Source organism: Chelonoidis abingdonii, chromosome 11 (genome assembly GCF_003597395.2).
Source record: "Chelonoidis abingdonii isolate Lonesome George chromosome 11, CheloAbing_2.0, whole genome shotgun sequence".
NCBI lineage: Eukaryota > Metazoa > Chordata > Testudines > Testudinidae > Chelonoidis > Chelonoidis abingdonii.
The window spans coordinates 33,937,704-33,957,698 of record NC_133779.1 but is presented as its reverse complement, the minus strand read 5'-3'; the positions used below and the strand labels follow the sequence as shown (position 1 = coordinate 33,957,698).

The 19,995-nt window shown below is 54.7% G+C and overlaps 1 protein-coding gene across 2 annotated transcripts in view; it reads right to left on the bottom strand.

Moving 5' to 3' along the window:
- MYO1F (myosin IF) overlaps positions 1–19,995 on the bottom strand; it is a 50,372-nt gene continuing 30,377 nt past the window's right edge. For both annotated transcript variants that reach the window (XM_075070860.1, XM_032774017.2), the window contains 20 exons: positions 19,327–19,459; positions 18,615–18,811; positions 17,501–17,581; positions 16,760–16,846; positions 16,185–16,271; positions 15,433–15,600; positions 14,467–14,552; positions 13,480–13,561; positions 13,292–13,398; positions 12,246–12,344; positions 11,918–12,062; positions 10,271–10,385; positions 8,886–9,055; positions 8,158–8,303; positions 7,508–7,654; positions 6,430–6,578; positions 5,373–5,456; positions 4,136–4,337; positions 3,316–3,482; positions 1–1,468 (listed from right to left, as the gene is read on the bottom strand). In XM_075070860.1, the coding sequence (XP_074926961.1) occupies positions 1,392–1,468; positions 3,316–3,482; positions 4,136–4,337; positions 5,373–5,456; positions 6,430–6,578; positions 7,508–7,654; positions 8,158–8,303; positions 8,886–9,055; positions 10,271–10,385; positions 11,918–12,062; positions 12,246–12,344; positions 13,292–13,398; positions 13,480–13,561; positions 14,467–14,552; positions 15,433–15,600; positions 16,185–16,271; positions 16,760–16,846; positions 17,501–17,581; positions 18,615–18,811; positions 19,327–19,459 (2,529 nt within the window). In that variant the 3' untranslated portion in view covers positions 1–1,391. The remainder of the gene's footprint in view (positions 1,469–3,315; positions 3,483–4,135; positions 4,338–5,372; positions 5,457–6,429; positions 6,579–7,507; positions 7,655–8,157; positions 8,304–8,885; positions 9,056–10,270; positions 10,386–11,917; positions 12,063–12,245; positions 12,345–13,291; positions 13,399–13,479; positions 13,562–14,466; positions 14,553–15,432; positions 15,601–16,184; positions 16,272–16,759; positions 16,847–17,500; positions 17,582–18,614; positions 18,812–19,326; positions 19,460–19,995) is intronic.

Below are 19,995 nucleotides of genomic sequence, written 5' to 3'. Positions count from 1 at the left end.
TACAAAAGAAAGCAAAATTCTCCCTTTACTGATCTGCTAATTTGGGGCAGTCCAAGCTCTTTATTAGTCATGACAAATCCCTGCATCTGTTGAGCCAGTGATTTTGGAGCATCCCAGTCAACCAGGGCTGTATGACCTGACTTGCCTGAAAATAAACTCCCTTCCCCAAAGAAAAATTGGCTCTCAGCACTTCAGTGAAATACTCCCCGTGACTTTTTCCCCAGGCAGTCAGATAACAGCAATACACGCACACGGTTCTGTGGCACTGGGTTCCCAGGGTGTCACTTTCTCGCCTAGACCCGTGTTGTTCTGGAGGTAGCGTTGTTAGAATTCCCTGCTGAATACACATCCAAATCCCCTGTGGGGCCCACATGGTTTGGCCGAGCAGTTCAGCATAACGCTTCGCCACTCAGACGTATCGAAAGGAGACTGTACCTGAGCTATCGTGCGGGAACGGCTGGATTCCTTGCTCCACACCCTCCAGCAAAATCTAGATACAGAATCGTCTTCTTTGAGGTAACTGTGCAGTCTCAGAAGAGCATCCCCATGGTGTTGGTCCCAGGGTTTGTACTAAGGTGGGAACCACCATCTTGGAGGCCAGAGTTCCTATATCACTGCGGGGGGCCCTGCGGAAATCAGTCGTTAACCATGGCTGAGATTAACCGTGGCTGAAATTCCTGGGGATTTCGGCTCCCCCATCTCTGCTTTCCCCACAGCTCCAGGGTCAGGATTCAGTGTGCAACAGCAACAACGTATGGGTGCTATGTGCCGAGTCACACGGTCGAAGTCACCACTGCTATAAGTGAGGACAACATTATTCTTACTTACTACTTGTACTCTTCCTGTCCCGCTGTGCTAGGAGCTGTACAAATGTGTAACAAAGAGCTGGTCCCTGCTCCAAAGAGCTTACAATCTTAACTCGCGACAGAAATCAGTGCAGGTGACTTTTGCAGACAATGCGATGTTGCTCCAGGTCACAGACAACAGCAGAGCAGCAGAGTCACGCAGCGAGGGAAAGGAAACCGGAAGGGAGTCGAAGCACTTCGTAAAGTGGCAGCTTCAGCGGAATGGCACAACACGTAGCCGCCCAGCAGCCATCTGGCGTTAACTCCGCCCCCACCCACCCAACTTTAAATACAAGCGTAATTGACAACGCCTGGGTCTGGGAATCCAAACAACGCTTGTGCCATAGTTTCTGCATCATGCTTGGCTGTTGAAGAGCTGTCCATCTGCTCCACATCTGGCCTGCAGCTGTCCCTCCCAGTCGGCAAGGGGAGCCAGTGCTCACCAGGCAGGGCCTGGTTTCTGTTTATCAGAATATGAGGTTGGATGAATTCATTCACTCCTATCTCTGCTCCACCCGTCCAGGCAGCCTGCGGACCGAGGCTCACTCAGATCTTCTTCACGTAATTCCCAGGGAAGAGCCCTTCTTTGCCATGAAGCCGACCTTTCCACCATCCGGAGGGATCTGGAAAAAAGTGACGTGATCATTAGTATTCAGTGCAGGGTACGAGCAATGCCACTGGCATGGTATTTGTGACCTGCAACCTCAGTCTTACTTGGACGGGGTGTGCGAGAGAGAGAGAGCTGGGTACAGGTGTGTGTTTGGTTGGTGGGCTTCATGACAGAGTGGTACACGTACCCAAGGTTCGCCATAGCAAGCCTACATAGGTCCAGCCCAAACCCAGAGCATAGCTCAGTTGCTGCCTGGCTGAGAGCAGTCTTTTTAAGGATTGTTACTCATCCTGTTTTAGAAACTATTTGTCCAATTTAACCTTAAGTGTCAAGATTACCACCCCAGCAAAACCATATGACAAAATCTTATGGCTTGTATTGAAGTGCTCTGGCCTGGGTTATGCAGGAAGTCAGAAGACAGGATAGTATCAATCCCTTCTGGCCTTAGAAATCGATGAGTGAAATGTTCTCCAAACAGATTGCTTGCCAGCCAGCTACAAAAATACAACTGCGCACATCATCATCAACCCCTCCCAGCAGCTCGCAAGGAGCAAAGAAAGGCCTCTGAGGCTATGAGCAGACTCCCCGGGGAAGTCAGATTGTCCTTGGTAGCTCACACTTCCCCAACATCGTGTGTTAATTCCACGACCACAACACGGGAAAGATGATTGTACATGACAATTCAGCAGGTGCATTTTCCTCGGTCAGAGGCAGGAAGCCAGGGTTGCTCTGCTTGTCCTCTGAGGGTCCCACTCCTGAACAAGCGAATAGGTATTCAATATGGCTGGTACGAAGGGCAGCGGGGACCCTGAGACAGAAACACTCCCTGACGGCTGCACCCGATGGCTCCATTAAATTTTTCAGCCTCTGCAAACAGGTTCCATGCTTCTGCTAAGTTCTTTGGTCTTGATTCTTCATTCTGGTTCTTTAGTCTTTTTGTCCATCTGAGGCATCCATCTGCAGGTGACCCATATCCTCCACCGTAACCCAGTTTAACGATATTTTGGTGGGTGCTGTGTCCAGGTTCCTTTACCTAGACCGCAGTCTCTCACGTGATTGTGAGGTGAAGCAGCTAATCCTCAGGCCAATGCTTCGGCGGGAGGAGAGGAAGCCTTTGGAAAGTGGCCAGCATAAGGATCCAACCCACGCCATGTGGTGGATGTCTCCTCTGCTTTACGACTGTGCAGCGAAAGGCGAAGTGCCGCTGCTGCATTAACCTGCCAGGTATACACAGATATACTGAGGAAAAACCAGCTGGATGGTACAACAAATAACGTGTTGCTCATGAGAGCACAAGTGGCTGGCACTGAAGTCCCGATGGCAGAGGACAACCAAGATGAAATGTTCCTAAGGGCTTATTGAGAGGTTCTTAAGCAACTAAGCCACGGAAAAGGCTCCCAGAGAGTCCGAGAATCACACAAAGCCGCTAGAGCAGGCAGCCAAAAAGTGTGTCATGTCCCATCGCCCTGAGAAAAGGCCACACGGGACAGGGAAGAGGGTGTCCCAGCTAGCCGACAGAGCCATGTCCTTCATGCCAAGACCACCTGCGCTGAGCAAACAGCACTGAGCAGGATCCCGCGTTCTTTGGACATCCCTGCTGATGGCATGTGTGTAGCCCAGACCCAGGGCAGGAGGGACTTCTAAAGAAACGAGGACGAGGCCAATCAGCCCCAGAGACACCTTCTGACCCCCTGGCAGCCCAGCTTGCAGAGGTGGAAGGAGGCTACAGCACGGTGGGGTTGCTCTGTCCATAGACTCCTCTCCTTTCCTTACACCCCTCCGCCCGCTGGGCTGCACTGACAGCCCCTGCTCAGGTGTATGAGACGGGACGGGGGGGCACAACAGGTACCTCGTACATACCTTCCAGCAGGATGTCGATGACGTCACCGATGTTGAAGCTGAGCTCATCCACGTCCTGCCCGATGTACTGATACAGCGCTTGGCAGCGCGGGCTGGTGACCTTGGGCTGGGGCTTGGGACGTCCCGCCGGAGGGGGCCGCTGGTTGACACTTCTTTTCCTCTGCATGCTGGAGGGGCAAAGAACAAAAGGCACCCGCTCAGCGCGGGCCGCAAAGGGGTCGTGCAGCAGCAGAACGTGGCAGGAACAGGGCAGTGGGGACCCAGCAGAGAGAGGAGGCTCCCTTTCCCTTCCAAGGGCAGGAGGGTCACAAGCTCCTGTGGGTGGATTCCCCAGACCCTCCGGCCCTCTAAACCTGACCCCAACCCCGAGCATACCAACAGGGACAGAGGCTTTCCAGAGGGGCACACAGGTTAGAGCGCTCTTTGCTTATTCCCTAGTGCCACTGTCTGGCCACTGTCTGGACTTTCCCCCCAGGTCTCCCATTCCCGGGCTGCATGGGTGCTGGTAGGGTCACCGCCCAAGGGGAGCGCTGCAGGGGATGATGTGACAGAAACTCTCTGTCTAAACAGCCTCTTCCTCTTGGCTCCTCTCTGCAAGTTCACACAGCCCAGTGCTGGAGAGGTGCTGCTGATCTTCCCCACCGTGATGAATGGGCAGGCTGCACTGTGTCCCGGCTGGATGCAGCAGCAGGGAACTGATTAGAAAAAGAAGAGCAAATGTCCCAGCTCCAAGGCGAGGGAGAACCCTGGGAGTGGCATTGGCAGCACGCAGCCTCTCTAACCGGTTGGTGCAGAAGGGCCCGACTTTCGCAACACCTACCCTGCCACCCCTTGGTCGGGCACATTCAGGAACTCCAAGTTTTGCTCCGAGGGGGGTCTTGCCCTTGTCCTGTGGCTCATGCCCTGCTTAGGCAGCATGGCGGCAGGAGGCCCCTGTGCCTTTTTCTGGGTCGTGGTGTACATCTGCTCCCGCTGCCGGTTGTCATTACGGGGGAACTGGGCAGCGCCGTTCCTGCAGGTCCCTGAAAGAACCACCGGACGGGGATCGGTTACCCTGTAATACTTCACACCCACCCATTCAGCCGGTGCCATCTGCAGCCTTATGTAGCCCATTACCCAGGCAGGGAATCTGAGTCAGTGGCCAAGCCAGGACTAGATTCCAGCTGTCCTGATTCCCAATCCAGGGGCTGCTGGCCATTGGGCCCGCTGCCTTTTCCATCTGAAAAGGTAAAGCCAGGACTAGATGACCTCCTGAGGTCTCTTCCAACCCTAATCTTCTCTGATTCTATTCTCTGACTTGGAACTTGGATTAACCCCTCCGTGGACACTCAGTGCACTTCCGAAATGGGGGTGGGGGGCTCTGCTGACATGCCTTTGCCCAATCTGGACCCTTTAATGTGAGCTTTGGGGCTGAATTCACAGCACTGGAGGCAGCCCTCTCGTTCTCCACCAAAGAGGAACAATTCCAGGCAAACTGCCGCCTCTGACCTGGGCTCCGTAGGGCGGAGATGAGAGCTCAGCATCAGTAGCCACAGCCTGGCCCCTCCGCGGAGACTGGCACCAGGCCTGCCAGCCAGAAGCAGCTGAGACAGTTGTTTTTTTGTAACAGGGACACCTGCTCAACAGGGGCTGGTCTGAGAACTAGCAACTCATTTCACACGTGCCACTGAAGGGCCGTCAGATGGCGGCAACTTTGGGTGCCAAGAAGCAAAACTTCTCTATCCCTGGCTCAGTCCCCGGAGCCATTCATTCCTGCCCCCACCCTCCACTGAAGGTTTGCCGGGGGATGGCCCCTGAGCGCCCCCAGGTGGCTGGTAGCCCCAAGGGGTCAGGTTCTCAGGGTGCAGGGGACCCTCCATAGAGCCACAAGCCCTGATGTCCTGGCTGGAACGGACACAGTTTTACAGCCCTGGACGGTAACTTCCAGCTGGGCTACAGGACCCCCCTTCTCCTTGGGGGTTCTGGGGTCGCCTTCGACTCAACAGGCTTCCCAGAGTGCGGCTTGGCTCTCACATGGCCCCTGAGGCAGGACCCCCCTTTGGCTCTGTCCGCCTCACCTCTTGGGGCTTGTGGGGCATTTCTGGAAGGCGCCGGTTGCTTGTGGTGGCCTCTGCTCTTCTGGATTTCTTTCTTAGTGGGCTCTGTTGGGACAAAAGAGAGCGGGTGGATGGGGGCTGGGCCCAGGCTCATTAGGGCGTCGTCGGTCCACATTTGGCTCATTGCAAACCGTGGTGGGCCAGTAAAACCTGCCATTCCTCCACTTCCTAACTCACCAAGCAAGCTGCACTGCTGCCCTTCGGCAGCACGTCCCCCTTTCACAGTCAGCAGAGGGGAAAATCCACTCCACTCTCCACACAGCCCCCAGACTAAAATGATGACACCCACCCCCCCAGCCATTTTACAACCCCACTCCCCTTCCAGAGCTGGGGATAGAACCCAGGTGTCCTGCTTCCCAAGCCCCTCACTCTAACCACTAGACATCACTCCCCTCCCAGAGCTGGGGATAGAACCCAGGCATCATGTCTCCCTGTTCCCCCCCCCACTCTAACCACTAGACATTACTCCTTTCCCAGAGCTGAGGACAGAACCCAGGTGTCCTGCCTCCCTGTCCCCCCTACTCTAACCACTAGACATCACTTTTTTCCCAGAGCTGAGGACAGAATCCAGATGTCCTGCTTCCCAAGCCCACCTACTCTAACCACTAGACATCACTCCCCTCCCAGAGCTGGGGATAGAACCCAGGCTCCCTGCCCCCGACCACTCTAACCACGCGGGACAGAGTCCTGAAGCCCACATTGTGCGACATGCTTCCTGACCCCACGACTGGAGATTGCAGGACTCCAGGCACTGAGCGGAGCCCCTGCTAACGCAGCTCACAGCGGGTTTCCGCGTGGGCCTGAGGTGCTGTTAGTGGGGGGTGCCATCACCCAGCCGGAACGGCCTGTTTATTTTGCAGTCAGTGTTTATCCCGGGCGCAACAGGCCTGGTTCCGTACACGCGCTCGGCACAACAAAGACCAGGGCGCAGAAGCGCCACCATCCTCTGGGTGAACCTCGACAGAACAGCCCCCCTTCCCCACCCCCCAAGGGCAAAGGACCCACCGCCGACACTCACTGGAGTTCTTGGGGAGCCCGTCCCCGATGCTGACCGTCAGGGTCTTGCCTCCTGCTTTGAAGACGGCCACGTCGCCCTGGCCCCTCAGGAACGTTATGCTGCGTGTGCCGCCTCCACCCCACCCTGCCTTCTTCACCCGGAACTGTAGTCTGAGCAAGTGGGGAGAAAGGCTGTCAGGACTCAGGGTCCAACCAGGGCCCCCCCACCTGTGGGGGATCTTTGCTTTAAAAGCCCTAGTGTCACTGAACTTGACAAATCAGGGTCACAGCCTTCTCCTAACTACCCGCTACTCGCAACAGAGCCCCCAGACTAAACTAATGACCTCCCCTACCAGCCAGTCTATAATCCCACACCCCTCTTAGGGCTGGGGATAGAACCCAGGAGTCCTGCCTTCCAATCCCACCCCTACTCTAACCACTAGCCCCCACTCCCTTCTCAGGGCTGGGGATAGAACCCAGGAATCCTGCCTCCCAATCATCCCCCCACCTACTAATCACTAGACCCCACTCCCCTCTCAGGGCTGATAACAGAACCCAGGAGTCTTGCCTCCCAATCAGCACCCCCCACTCTAGCCACTAGACCCCACTCCCCTCTTAGGGCTGATAATAGAACTCAGGAGTCCTGCCTCCTCAGCCCACCCCCACTCTAGCCACTAGACCCCACTCCCCTCTCAGGACTGGGGACAGGGGCGGCTCCAGGCCCCAGCACCCAAGTGCGTGCTTGGGGCGGCAAGTCGCAGGGGGTGCTCTGCCGGCGCCGCAGGGGCGGCAGGCAGGTTGCCTTCGGCGGCTTGCCTGTGGAGGGTCCGCTGGTCCCGTGGTTTCGGTGGACCTCCCGCAGGCAAGCTGCCAAACGCAGCCTGCCTGTGCCATGCTTGGGGTGGCGAAATGCCTAGCGCTGCCCCTGGCTGGGGATAGAACCCAGGAGTCCTGCCTCCCAATCCCCCCCACTCTAACCAGTAGCCCCTATGCTCCTCCCAGCGCTGGGAACACAGGGCTCTCCAATAGGTGGAGCCGGCCGGCAGATCGGCCCCAGCTGCCCCCGCCTTCCCTCCCCCAGGAGCCCCACTGCCGCTCACGTGTCAGCGAAGCTGAGCTGCAGCTTGCGCTGGGTCAGCTCCTCGTAGCGTTTGCAAAGCAGGCTGATGAGCTCTGTCTTGAAGATGGACTCCAGGAAGCTGTCGGCTTCCTCCTCGTGGAGGATGAAGAAGTCATCCTGCCTCGTGCTGGCCAGACAAAGAACCAGAGAAGAGGGCATCAGAGTCCAGCTGGGAGGAACCCTAGGGCTGGCTGGAGGCCATCCGAACCCATCTGGAGATCACAAGGGCCAGAGAGCTGCTGATTTGTAAAGCTGTCCACAGAATGTGATGCTTTGCCTCCAGCCTCCCCATGCAACCCCTTCCTTGCACCCCCAGCCCGGTCTGTGACGTCTTCACCTCCACCAGGAAGAAGGGAGACTGGGGGACAGCAGGAGAGCCAGCCCACCAACGCATGCCATACTGAGGGCCCGGGGCATTGGTAGGAGTAGTTGAGCTGGGTGCCTATAGGGCTGAGGCAATAGCAGTGGGTTCGTTCCCTGGTTGTGGGGGGTAAAGCTCAGGACTCTTGGGGGAGGAGTCACTATGCCCACATGCAGCCAGACCCACATTTGTGGTCCCAAGACCTTGCAGAGGGCTGGGGGGTGGGCGAGGTCCAGGCTACTAGGGGCCCTGCCAGCTGCCGGGATCACCTGAGGGAGACTCTGCAGATGGCCTGGATCTCCACCTTCTTCTTCAGCACCTCCTTGATCTGGCCTTTCTCGGGACCCTTCTTGACCTTCTCGCGGCCAATCAGGTAGAAGTACTTGGGGGTCAGGATGAAGTCACGCTTGATGGGCTAGGGGGAGAGATGGGGCAGCAGTGTGAGGGGAGGCGAGTGCCAGCAGGAGGAGCCCGAACTGACCCAGGGGAGTCAATCACCACATCTCACAGGGAGCAGCACCGGTGACTCCAGGGCAACAGTGGGCGAAGCTGGGGAGGGGAGGTCAGCACTTTGGGGTCATCGCTGGGTAGGGGTGGTTAAACTAGTCACTGTCTGCAGACTTCAGAAGGGGAGAATTCCCACCCCGCTCCCAGGCCCCTCCAAAATCTCTCTGTGTTTCTGTCTGGGCAGGGGCAAGCAGATCTCATTTTCATGCGATGCCTTTAAAAACCGAGCAGCTGCCAGCTCCCAGGCAGGGAGCAATGGACACATCTGGGACCTGACTGACTGCAACCCTGCCGGAGAAATGGATATGGGATCCCACGGACAGCAGGGCCATTGAGAGGACCATAAAGAAGGAGATTGCCCGTCCCTATAGCGCAGTCTGGGATTTGCCTCTCCCTTTCCGAGAGGAATCTCTCAGCACCTGCCCCTGGGTGAGGAGGGGAAATCCCGTTCCCCGCCCCATCCCTGCCCACCCCGGACGAGTCCATTTACCTTGAATCTCCGGTCATACTTGGTGATCGAGTCGGCGAAGTCTATCCGCTCCCTCTTCCCCATGAACTGACGCAGCTCAGGCCTGTCCTCCATGCCCAGATAATCGCCCACAAAATTCCGGTTGATGCTGTTCTTCCTCCTTTCCTTGAAATTGTACAGGATGTGGGAAGCTGGGCAGGGACACACAGCAACAAGAGTCAGTCGCAGAGTGAGTCAGTGGCCCGTCCAGGCAGGTATATCGTCCCCATGTTGGAGGCTTTCAGAGGACGGCGTTAAAACTCCACAGACTACTTCACTGTGCAACCCTATACCTGGAGGGTGGACATATCTTCCTGACCCCCAATATACGCCCTGAAGCCTGAGCATTTATAGCTTATGAGATTTTTGTCCTAGCTATTCTAACTGAAAATGCTATTCTTGGTCATATAAATGTCCCATCTTGCTGAGCTGCTTGTCTCAATAATGTCCTGCAGCAGCAAGTTCCACAGGTTAATTATATGTCACATAAAGTGTTTTCTTTTAGCTGTCTGAAGTTTGTAAACATTTAATGACACTCACTGCCATCTAATGCTTGTGTTGTGGAATGGGGTGAATGGGGGGACATGCCTGGCCTTCTTTGCACCATTATTTTAGCTGCTTGTATCTCTCCTTTCGCTTTTAGTAAACACTTGCAGTGGCATTAATAGTACAAGTAGTAATACCCTGCGCTTCCATATTATGTTACAAACATTTATTAATTAGTTAAGCTTCATGACACCCCAGGGGAAACAGAGGCATGGAGAAATAAGTGGCTTGCTGGAAAACACAGAGGAAATCACGGAAAGCTTGTAAAAGAGCTGAGGATTCCTGCTTCCCCCATTCCACTGCTCTAAATCCCCTACCTCTCTTCCTCTCAGAAGCAGAATAGAACCCAGGTGTCCTACCACCCAGTCCCCGCTATTCTAACCCCTGGGCCACACATTCTCCCAGAGCTGGAAATAGAACCCAGGAGTCCTGCTTCCCACTTCTCTCATTCCAGACCCACAACCAGGAACAGAACCCAGGAGTCCTGCTTCCCACTCCTCTCATTCCAGACCCACAACCAGGAACAGAACCCAGGAGTTCTGCGTCCCAGTCCCCCAAATGCTAGATATGTTGCTTTTTAAACTAAAATGTATGAAAAAGCCATTGTCAAACGTTGGCAAGAGCTCCCTTTGTGCCCTGCCTGCTTCCCCGCCCCCATCGAACGGCTCCCCAGCTGCTCCGCCCTGTGCAATCCAGCAGGCGAGAAGATGGCATGCCAGCCGGGGTACATGCAATTACCCCAGGTTGTATCAGCTCTCTGCTCAGTGTCTCCACAGAATCTCCTGCTCTGGGTCTGCTGGCGCAGCTCTCGGCTCTCTTACCTTCCTCTCGCATCTGTTCGTACTTCCGGATGGCGATGTGCTTCCGCCAGGCCTTCTGGATAATTCGGGCAAAGCCATCAAACTTCCGCTCCCGCATCTCCTCCAGCAGAAAGAGCTGGTGACAGTAAAACACAAACACGCAGGGCACGTGAGACCCAGCCAGACCTATGCAGAGGTGGGGTCGCAAGACAGAGCCAACCTGTGCTCTCCTTAGGGGCTGCAGAAATAGTTTGAGACGGACAGACAGGTTTCGATCTCATCTAAACCTCTCTCGGTCTGAGCTATAACTCCCTCTAGGTTGCACTGGATGAGAGAGGACACCAAGTTGACTTTAGGGGGGCTGCACCCAGTTTTCTTCATTCCCCATGGGGGTGGGGAACCAGAAGGGCAGGCTCCCCAAAGCCTCCTCTCTTCTACCCATCAGCCGAGCCCCCGTGAGCCAAGGCTGGGGAAATTGGTGAAAACATTCGACACTGATTCAGTTTATGTTTTTTTACACCCTCTAATGTTGGGTGTTTACCCCCAAATTAACGAGCCCAGGAGCTCTCTGCTGAACACGCCTCTCTTGGAAATGCTGTCATTTCCTAGATCAGGGGTCGGCAACCTTTCAGAAGTGCTGTGCCAAGTCTTCATTTATTCACTCTGATTTAAGGTTTCGCGAGCCAGTAACATTTAATGTTTTTAGAAAGTCTCTTTCTATAAGTTTATAATAAGAAGAACTAAACTATGTGTCTGAAGTAATAAGGTTTAAATGTTTAAAAAGTTCATTTAAAATTAAGTTAAGATGCAGAGCCTCCGGACCGGGGCCAGGACCCAGGCAGTGTGAGTGCTACTGAAATCAGATCCTGAGCCTTGACTTGTGCCTAGGTTGCTTCCTGCCCTAGATCCCTCCATGGAGTTCGCCATAGTTGCAGGGCAGCCCTGGGAGGAGCAACACGAGTCACAGACACCGGCAGGAGGCCCTTTGCCTAGGTGACCAGATAGCATGTGTGAAAAATCGGGACGGGTGGGGGATAATAGGTCCCTATATAAGAAAAAGCCCTGAATATCGGGACTGTCTCTATAAATCGGGACACCTGTCACTCTACTTTGCACCAATTTCGTTGTGATGCCTGGTGACTGCTACCCCTTCTGGCATCTGTGCCGGATGGAGCCGGGTGATTTTTGGGGCTGCTAAGCACATCATTGCCTGCCTGGAATCCTTGATAATCCCTGGGGCAATGGTGAACCCACTTGCAGCAGCGCTCCGGTCTTAGGGGCGGCGGCGCTTTCATTAGGTGACTTAGGCAGTCGCCTAGGCGCCCGCATTATGCGGGGCGGTATTTTGCTGGAGGGGCAGGCGGCTCCGGTGGAGCTGCCGCAGTCGTGCCTGTGGAGGGTCTGCTGATCTGCGGCTCCGGTGGACCTGCCACAGGCATTTCTGCGGACGGTTCGCTGGTCCCGCGGCTCGGGTGGACTGCTGCAGGCATGCCTGCGGCAGCTCCACTGCAGCCCGGACAAGCGGACCCTCCGCGGGAATGCCTGCGGCAGGTCCACCGGAGCCGCGAGACCCGCACGTGGGGTGGCGAAATGGTCCAGCGCCTAGGGTGCCAGAAAACCTGGTGCCGGTCCTGCTTAGGGGAGATGGGCAGGAGCAGGGCCACTTACCGATTCTGGGTTCTTGACAAAGACCTTGCTCCGGCCCATCTGATACTGGTCAGTGTCCATGTTAACCGACCGCAGCAAGTGCTGCACGCCCTGGCGCTCGTCCCCGCGCCAGCACGGCCACGTCTCTGCCGTCAGGATGGCGTACCTGCCGGGAAAGGGCGCACATTAGCTGACGGGCTTTCGGTGACCGCAGCTCAGATGCCTTCAGAAACAAGAGGTCCTCTCTGGAGCTCCCAGGCCAGGTGAGGATCTAGGTGCGCTGATTCCTGGTGCAATGGCAGAGTGCACCGCTCGGGGGTCCCTCCAGCACTCACAGAGATGGCCTTACCTTTGTAGAAACTTGTGAAAGACCCGTCGATAGGCAAATCCTGCCCTGCGTACGCGGATGTTCTCTTTCAGCCCCAGATATTCCACTTGGTGCTTCACCCTGCAAAGCAATGAGGGGAAGAGAGACGCTCAACACAGGTGACTGACACGCCCTATGGACGGACTCTCGGACTGGAGGAGGGGCCACCTGGATTTTGCTGAATCTTGCTGGCAATGTATGTTTGAGGTGGGTGGGCAAATACATGAGGGTGTGGGAGCGTGTGCTTGTGTGGAGGAGTATATGTGAGTATTTGCACGAGCGTTACACTTAACCTGGCCTGCTGGGTGACTGCAGGCAAGTCACTTCGCAGCTGTGTGCCTGAGTTTCCCCCTCTGTAAAAGCTTTGAGACCTGCTGATGACAAGCGCTGTATAAAAGCTAAGTATTCATTAATGATTAATTATTATTATTAATTAACCCTGTCTGGAATCACAGAAACGAGAGATGGAAAAAAACCTCTTGTGACATTTTCAAAAGGGCTTCAGAGACTTAGGAGTGCAAGGCCTTTTTTCAGAAGTGACTCATTTTCAATTACATTTCGGCTCATAGGGGCCAGGATTATAAAGGTAATTAGGCCCCTAAAGAGGAGGATAGCGGGACTGTCCAAAGCGCCTGAACAGATGAAATGCCCGACCCCCATCAAAGTGGTCAGGACCTTGTTTGCAGACAAATGTTTTTTCTGCCTTGAACCATGGCCTGGATCTGCGGGCAGTCCCCTGGCGCTGCGTAGTAATGAATCTTTGGCTTCTTCCTCACACATTCGCAGTAAGGAGCAGTCTTGCCCAGTGGGTAGAGGCATTGGTGTGTGACTCAGGAGACCCAGCTGCCATTCCTGTTGAGCTCCTCTGAGATCTTGGGGAAGGTGTCTCCCCTCCCACCCTCTGTTTAGACCATCAGCTCTTTGGGGCAGGGACTCTCTCTCACAATGTGTATGTGCAGCTCCATGCGCAACGGGCCCGCTAGGCGCTACTTGTAATGAAAGCAATGAACAGCAAAGGCCTCTCTCACCTGCTTTCCTCCCAGTCCTTGGGTCTCTTGGTCTCGTTGGGTTTGATGCAGCGGATGTAGTGTGGCGTGCACTTCATGAGGGTGTTCACCAGGTCATTGGCCTGTTTCTGTTGGAAAGTCGACAGTGTTAACAGTCTCACCGGTTCCGCGAGGGAAGGGAGAAGCTCTCCCGTAACCTCCTCCCGTACCTTGATCTTGGAGCTGGCCGTGGTCGGTCGGCCCTTCTTGTCGGCATCTAGTTTTTCTGGGAAAAGCATCCGGATGAAAGCACTAAAAGGCAGAAAACAGTCAGCAGTGTGAAACCGCTGCGCACCCACTGAGGTTCTGAGCTCCCCGCCAACAAACTCATTTCAGCTCTGGCTCAGGCAGATTCAGATGCTGTTGAAGTTCATGGGAGCCGCGCCTGTTTACACCAGGGCTGAAGTTTACCCTGAATTTTCCCAACGGGGCTGACCAGCAGCAGGAAGATAGGAGCTGCGCTACCAGACCAAATCACTGGTCCATCCAGTCCAGCATCCTACTTCCTACACTAGCTAATACCTGATGCACCCCAGGAAGATGAGCCCCCCGCACCCTGCTCCCTTAATGGACTGGTACGATGCTGCACGTAAAGGGGACGTGCTTCCCTGACCCCTGAGAGCTGCTGTGCAACAGGCCAGCGTACAACCCAGGGGCCTGGGGCACCACTTTGCCCGAGGCCAGCAAAGAGTTAAGCTCAATTAAGCTCTGAGGAAGGGCTGCATGGGAGACAGTGGGGAGAGAAAGACACTGGGAAGGCCGGGCTCCACCCTGGGGGTAGGGAGGTGTCACAGCCCTGTCCTGTCCTTCTCCCTGTCAGGACAGGGCTTGCCGAGTGGAGTTGGGCTTGTTTCTCTGGCTCATCTCAGCAGTTTGCACTCAGGTAGGGTGACCAGATGAGAGGAAGAAAATATCGGGACACATGGGTGTGGGGGTTCGACAGTGGAGCAAAAAAAAAAAAAAAGATGAGTGCTGCCAGCGGAGCGAAATATCGGGACAAAGATCGGTCGGGATACGGGACAAACACCTAAATAGCAGGATGTCTGGTCACCCGACACTCAGGCATTTTCGGAGGCTGCACCTAGACAGAACTCAGGGCAGGAACTTTGAGAAGACACCTGTGACGGGCCCGGCTACATGGCCAGTGCGGCACTCACTATTCGCTGCTCTGCATGAGCTCAATCAGGTCAGTGAAAAGCACGTCCCGGTTCCGTTCGCAAAAGCCATTCACGTCATAGGAGACCTGGAAGGAAAAGTCAGAAATCAGCCCGGGGAGGGTCCTCTTCAGATCAGATCAAGTGGTTGCATGAGCCGCAACGACCAGCGCTTTGGAAGAAATACACATTTGCCGTCAAATGTCCCATGAGCAGGTCGCATATGTCTTGCATTTGTTCCGAGTTATCCCTCCCATGTTTCCCTTGGGTCATTCTGGGTCTGCAGCTTGTTTGTGGGCTGTTTGTGGGGAGTGCTCCCTGACAGGACGATCTGGTACAAATGCCTCTGATGCCAGATGTCTGCCGAGGTGCCTGACTAAATGCAGCCTATGAATCCGGAGCAGTAATAACTGCATGTGTCCATATGGTGACTATCCACATGGGAATCAATGGGATAGTTATACATTATCCACGCAACCCGTGTGCATCATTCTCTCTCTCTAAGCACTTTCCTGGTCCTCAGCACCATCATAGCTGCATCACACCTGACCCCTGTGACCTAGGGGGGTGCTATTCCCATTTTACAGATGGAGAACAGAGGTACAGGGTAGATTCAGGGATTCACCCATGGGGCCTGTGACAGAGGCACAACTGAACCCAGGTGTCCTTAGTCCTAGTCCAGTGCTCTATGTTTTATTAGTTGTATCATTGTAGCACCTTGGAGCCCACTCGTGGACCGGGACCCCACTGCACTAGGTGCCGAACAAACACAGAACAGAAGGTCAGCCCCTAAGAGCTCCTCCGCTAGACCATCATTCCTATGCATTCTGTGCATACACCCAGGGATCCATGTGATGTGTGTGTACTCCCATAGGATTATGTGCAGCATGAGCAGACAGGGATCCATGCCGGGTGCTTGTGTGGGTGCCTGTGTGCCATGGCACTAGGCCCTGCATCCATGCAATATACCTTGCCTGCATAGTGGTGGATTACAAAGCCCGAGTTCCAGCTGTTAAAGTGCTCGTGAGTTCCCACCGCTGCCTGGAGCTTCTGCAAGAGGGTCTGGTCCGCCCCTTCCCCCGTCGCATGCATGGTGGCACAGACGTCATCGAGGACACTCATGATCCCAGGAGGATTCTGGGAGAAAGGGTAGGAGGGGCCCTGTGTTAGCTGCATCACTGGCCTGCAAACCTGGGTGATTGCCAGGAGCGGTGCAGGGAATGCAGGTATCACAGTGTCAGGGATTGTCTGAATGTTGGACCCCAGGGCCGCCCGGAGGGGGGGCAAGTGGGGCAATTTGCCCCAGGCCCAGGATCCTGCAGGGGCCCCCATGAGAATATAGTATTCTATAACATTACAACTTTTTTTTATGGAAGCGCCCCCAAAATTGCTTTGCCCCAGACCCCCTGAATCCTCTGGGCGGCCCTGCTGGGCCAATACCAGTGCCAGGCTTTGGCCCATTCAGCCCAGCCACGCGCTGATACAGGGTTACTCTCCACTCAGGTCAAACGAATTAACCCCTTATGCAGAGCAGGCGGGGAACAAAGTCGCTCCCCAGCGCTGGCTCTTTCCCTGCGCTGTGCGGCCGTTCTGCATCTGAACACTGCCCAGGGGTTTCAGTCCCCTTCAGCACCCAGTGGGTCAAGCATCTTCTTCAGGGATGGACCCCACAGCCCGCACTGCCCCCCACCAGGAAGGACTGCAGAACTCCCCTCTCTTACCAGCTTGTTCTCTATCAGGTCACACACCACTTTGTTATTGAAATACTGGATCGGGGTCCACTTGATCCCCTCTTGCACGTACTCTTCCTAGAACAGACAAGCGAGGCCCAGTTGATCCAGCTGTGCAAGGCAAGGATGGAGCTTTGGAACCCAGACCCCCTGATGGGGCACAGGCTGATGGGGGAGAGGGGCAGTTTCCTTCCTGGGGAGCAAAACGCCTGCCTCTCTTTTATGCACAGGCGCAAAATTGCCTCTGGGCCTTGGGCTTGCTGCAGACGCATTCAGAACCTTTGGGCCAAGATTTTCAGGAGTGGGGGCCTCAGGGGAAGTTCCTACATCCGTACTGAAGCACCTCCTTTGCAAAAGTGCCAAGCACCTAACAGCCCCCTCCCCTCTGTTTCCCTAGACTCTGCCAGGGGGAAAAGAACAGGCCACATGCAAATGAGGTAATACATATGCACGATTATGCAAACAGAGCACTAGCTCGTTTGCATAAAATCGCCTGATTTCAGCTTTAACAAGCCCATCTCTGCTCTCCCCTGCCCCACAGCGCTTTGCCCCGGTGTGCACCATACCTGCTCCGCTTTAAGGGTCAGCTCTATAAAGATCTGCTGCAGTTTCTCATTCACAAAGTTAATGCAGAATTGTTCAAAGCCGTTTCTCTACAGAGTTATAAAGGAGAGAGAAACAGTGAGATTCCAGCTGGGAGGTCAGATCCTCCAACTCACACTTTGCTGCTCCCGGGTCGCTCGTGTTGGGTCTTATGGGGTATTCTGCAGGGGGCTCCCTATGAGAACAGCCATTCCCAGCTTGGGGCTCTCCCTCTCCAGGCTGGTGGGTCCCAGTGGCACTGCAAGGCCAGGAAATTAGCACCCCAGCTGGCCTGCAAGGGGAGACGCTGGCATGGGGATCTAGGGCGATGGCCACTGGCTCCAGGGCTGGTCAGTGGGGAGGATGGGCACCAGGAGAGGCAGCTGGCAGGCTGGTCCGTGCAGAACTGGGTGTTATACAGCTGTGGGGCAGACTCACAGGCCAACACAGATCAGTCCCCAAAACAGCGGACCCCCGAGGAGGAGCCCAGCATTTTGAGGGGCGCCAAGATGGAGCCGGGAGAGAGGTGTGGCAGGTGGAGGGAGAGGAAAAAGGCTTAGTGGGGAAGGAGTGACTCTGGAAGGGAGGTACCTTTGGGTTCTGCATCGGCGAACCCCTCTTGGCAGTCTAGGGGAACCCCCCCTTTCCTCTCAGCTGTTCTGCACAGTGTGACTGTGCCCTATGGGTGGGGGGAGCCGGCACCTGCGTTCAAGTGTAACAAGTACCTGGAATATTTCAAAGCCGTAGATATCCAGCACCCCGATACTGTACTCCTCATTGGGCTTCTGCATGGCCCTGTTAATGGACTGCAGGGGAAGAAACGGAGAGAGGGAGTGAGTGAGCGAGCAAGCGAGAGAAGGGGGACAGGCACAGGGAGAAGCTTCAGCACCAGGAGGTCTAGTTCTCCGACATGTTGCACTGTGTCTTTCTGGCCACGCGGCTCTTGTGCATGGGCTGACCCTGGCTCTGGCCCTGGAGGAAGGGAGAGGGACCCTGGCTAAAGCCAAATCCTGTCCCTTACTCACATTGCACCTAAAACGAGAGGCAGTCACAGCGGCTGCTCTGGCCCCAGGGACATCGCACCCAGTGGAGAATGTCAAATCTAAGTCAGACATGTCCCCTTCATCACAATTCAACACACCATTCGCAGCTGCTAATCCCAAGTGTGTTGGAGGGTGGATCTATCTATCTAACCACCCCCATACACATCTATCTACCTATCCATCCCCATACATTTTTCTATCTATCTACCCACCCACCCACCCCCATACACCCATCCATCTATCTATATCCTTGGTGTCTGAGTGCCAGCCAGAAGCCCTGCCCCATATTCAAACAGGGGGCTGACATACAGCCCCTCTATCTATCTCCACACACTCCATCTCTCTCTCTCCTTGGTGTCTGAGTGCCAGCCAGAAGCCCTGTCCCATACTCAGACAGGGGTCTGATGACTTCAGTAGGGGAGGGCCCAGCAGCTGCTTCTTGATGAGGAGCAGGGTCAGCTGCTGCTTCAGAGACAGGTTGAAGCAGGAGAGGAAGGACCATAACATCCTCTGCCTTCCCCTCAAGGGCTGGGGCAGTTTGCGGGTGGGAGACTTTGGGGAACCTCGGCCATGGGTCTCTTCAGGCAGCTGCTGCTGGACCCAGGGCTGGTGAGATGGGAAGCCTGTAACCACCCCTGGGTAGATGGGACCCAGTTTCCAAGCAGCATCCCATCCTGGGGGCTGATCTCCCCCAGATTCCTAGCAGGACTCGGGAACAGCCACAGAAGAGATTTCACATAGAGCCAGGGACCCACAGGCTCTGGTTAACCCGGGTAGCTTGGGGCACGACCCTCACCTCCACGAGGAAGTCAAAAACCCGCGAGTAGAGCCCCTTGGCCAGGGCATCGCGGGTGTAGGATGCCTGCTGCACGTTCAGGGTCACGTTGATCGACTCCGACCGGCCGCCCCACTTGCTGTCCATCTTCCTGCTCGTGATCTTGTCATTGAGCCTGTCCTTATCAATCCCCAGCAGGTAGGCGGGGAAGGCCAGCACTGCACACAGGGAGTGAAAGTCAAGGTGTCTCTAGACACCCCATCAGCCCATACAACTCCCTCCCTCTGCTGTCAGTGAACAGGGGCTGTTGTTCCCCAGCTCAGCCATGCCCCCATGGACAAGTCTAGTGGTTAGAGCAGGGGTCCTGTGTGCCAGAACTCCTAAGTCCTATTCCTGGCTCTACCAATGTCTTGCTGAGTCACCATTAGCCAATTCACTTCCTCTCTCTGTGCCTCAAATGCCCCATCTCTAAAACGGGGACAGTGATGCTCAGCCATGTCTGTATTGTGCTTTGAGACCTGTTGTGTAAGGAATTTGCAAATAATTTCAAAGTATTGTTAAAAGCACCTCCGCTTGATCTCATTAACTAAAAAGGCTAGCTTTAAATCCAGCCTGAATATTGTAAGCTGCTTATCTGCCCTGACACTGGGTGAAAATCTGCCCATTCAGCTGTCTCCTAGTCTTCTCTGCTGGCCCTTTCCCAGGGGGGATGGATTCAGGTGATGGTACTCACGGTCAGGATTCTCCACCTGGGCATAGTTGCCCTGTTCTCGGAAGTTAATGTTGCCCAGGTGCAGGATTCCAGCCACGATCTGTAACACCAGCCGCTGGTCCTCTCTGGCGATGCCTATCACCTGCATGGCGTTCTAGGGGGCAGAAAAAGCATCCCATCAGCCTGAGTCCCTGGTATTATGGCTGTAAACTTATTTTGGGAAGATTTGGAAAATTAAAAGCATCAGCAAAAATAAATCCACCGTGAACATTTCTGAAATGGAATATTCAGCCAAAAAAGAAAAAAGAATGAATTTTTGTTGACAACAAAAACATTTGGAATGTCCTGCAGAACTTCCAAGGGTTTTAGACACGTCCGCACTTTCAGAACTGTTGCTCTAGAACAGGGGTAGGCAATCTATGGCAACCAAAGGTGGCACGCGAGCTGATTTTCAGTGGCACTCACACTGCCTGGGTCCTGGCCACCAGTCCAGGGGGCTCTGCATTTTAATTTAATTTTAAATGAAGTTCCTTAAACATTTAAAAAACCTTATTTACTTTACATACAACAATAGTTTCGTTAGATATTATAGACTTATAGAAAGAGACCTTCTAAAAAGGTATTACTGGCGTGCGAAACCTTAAATTAGAGTGAATAAATGAAGACTCAGCACAGCACTTCTGAAAGGTT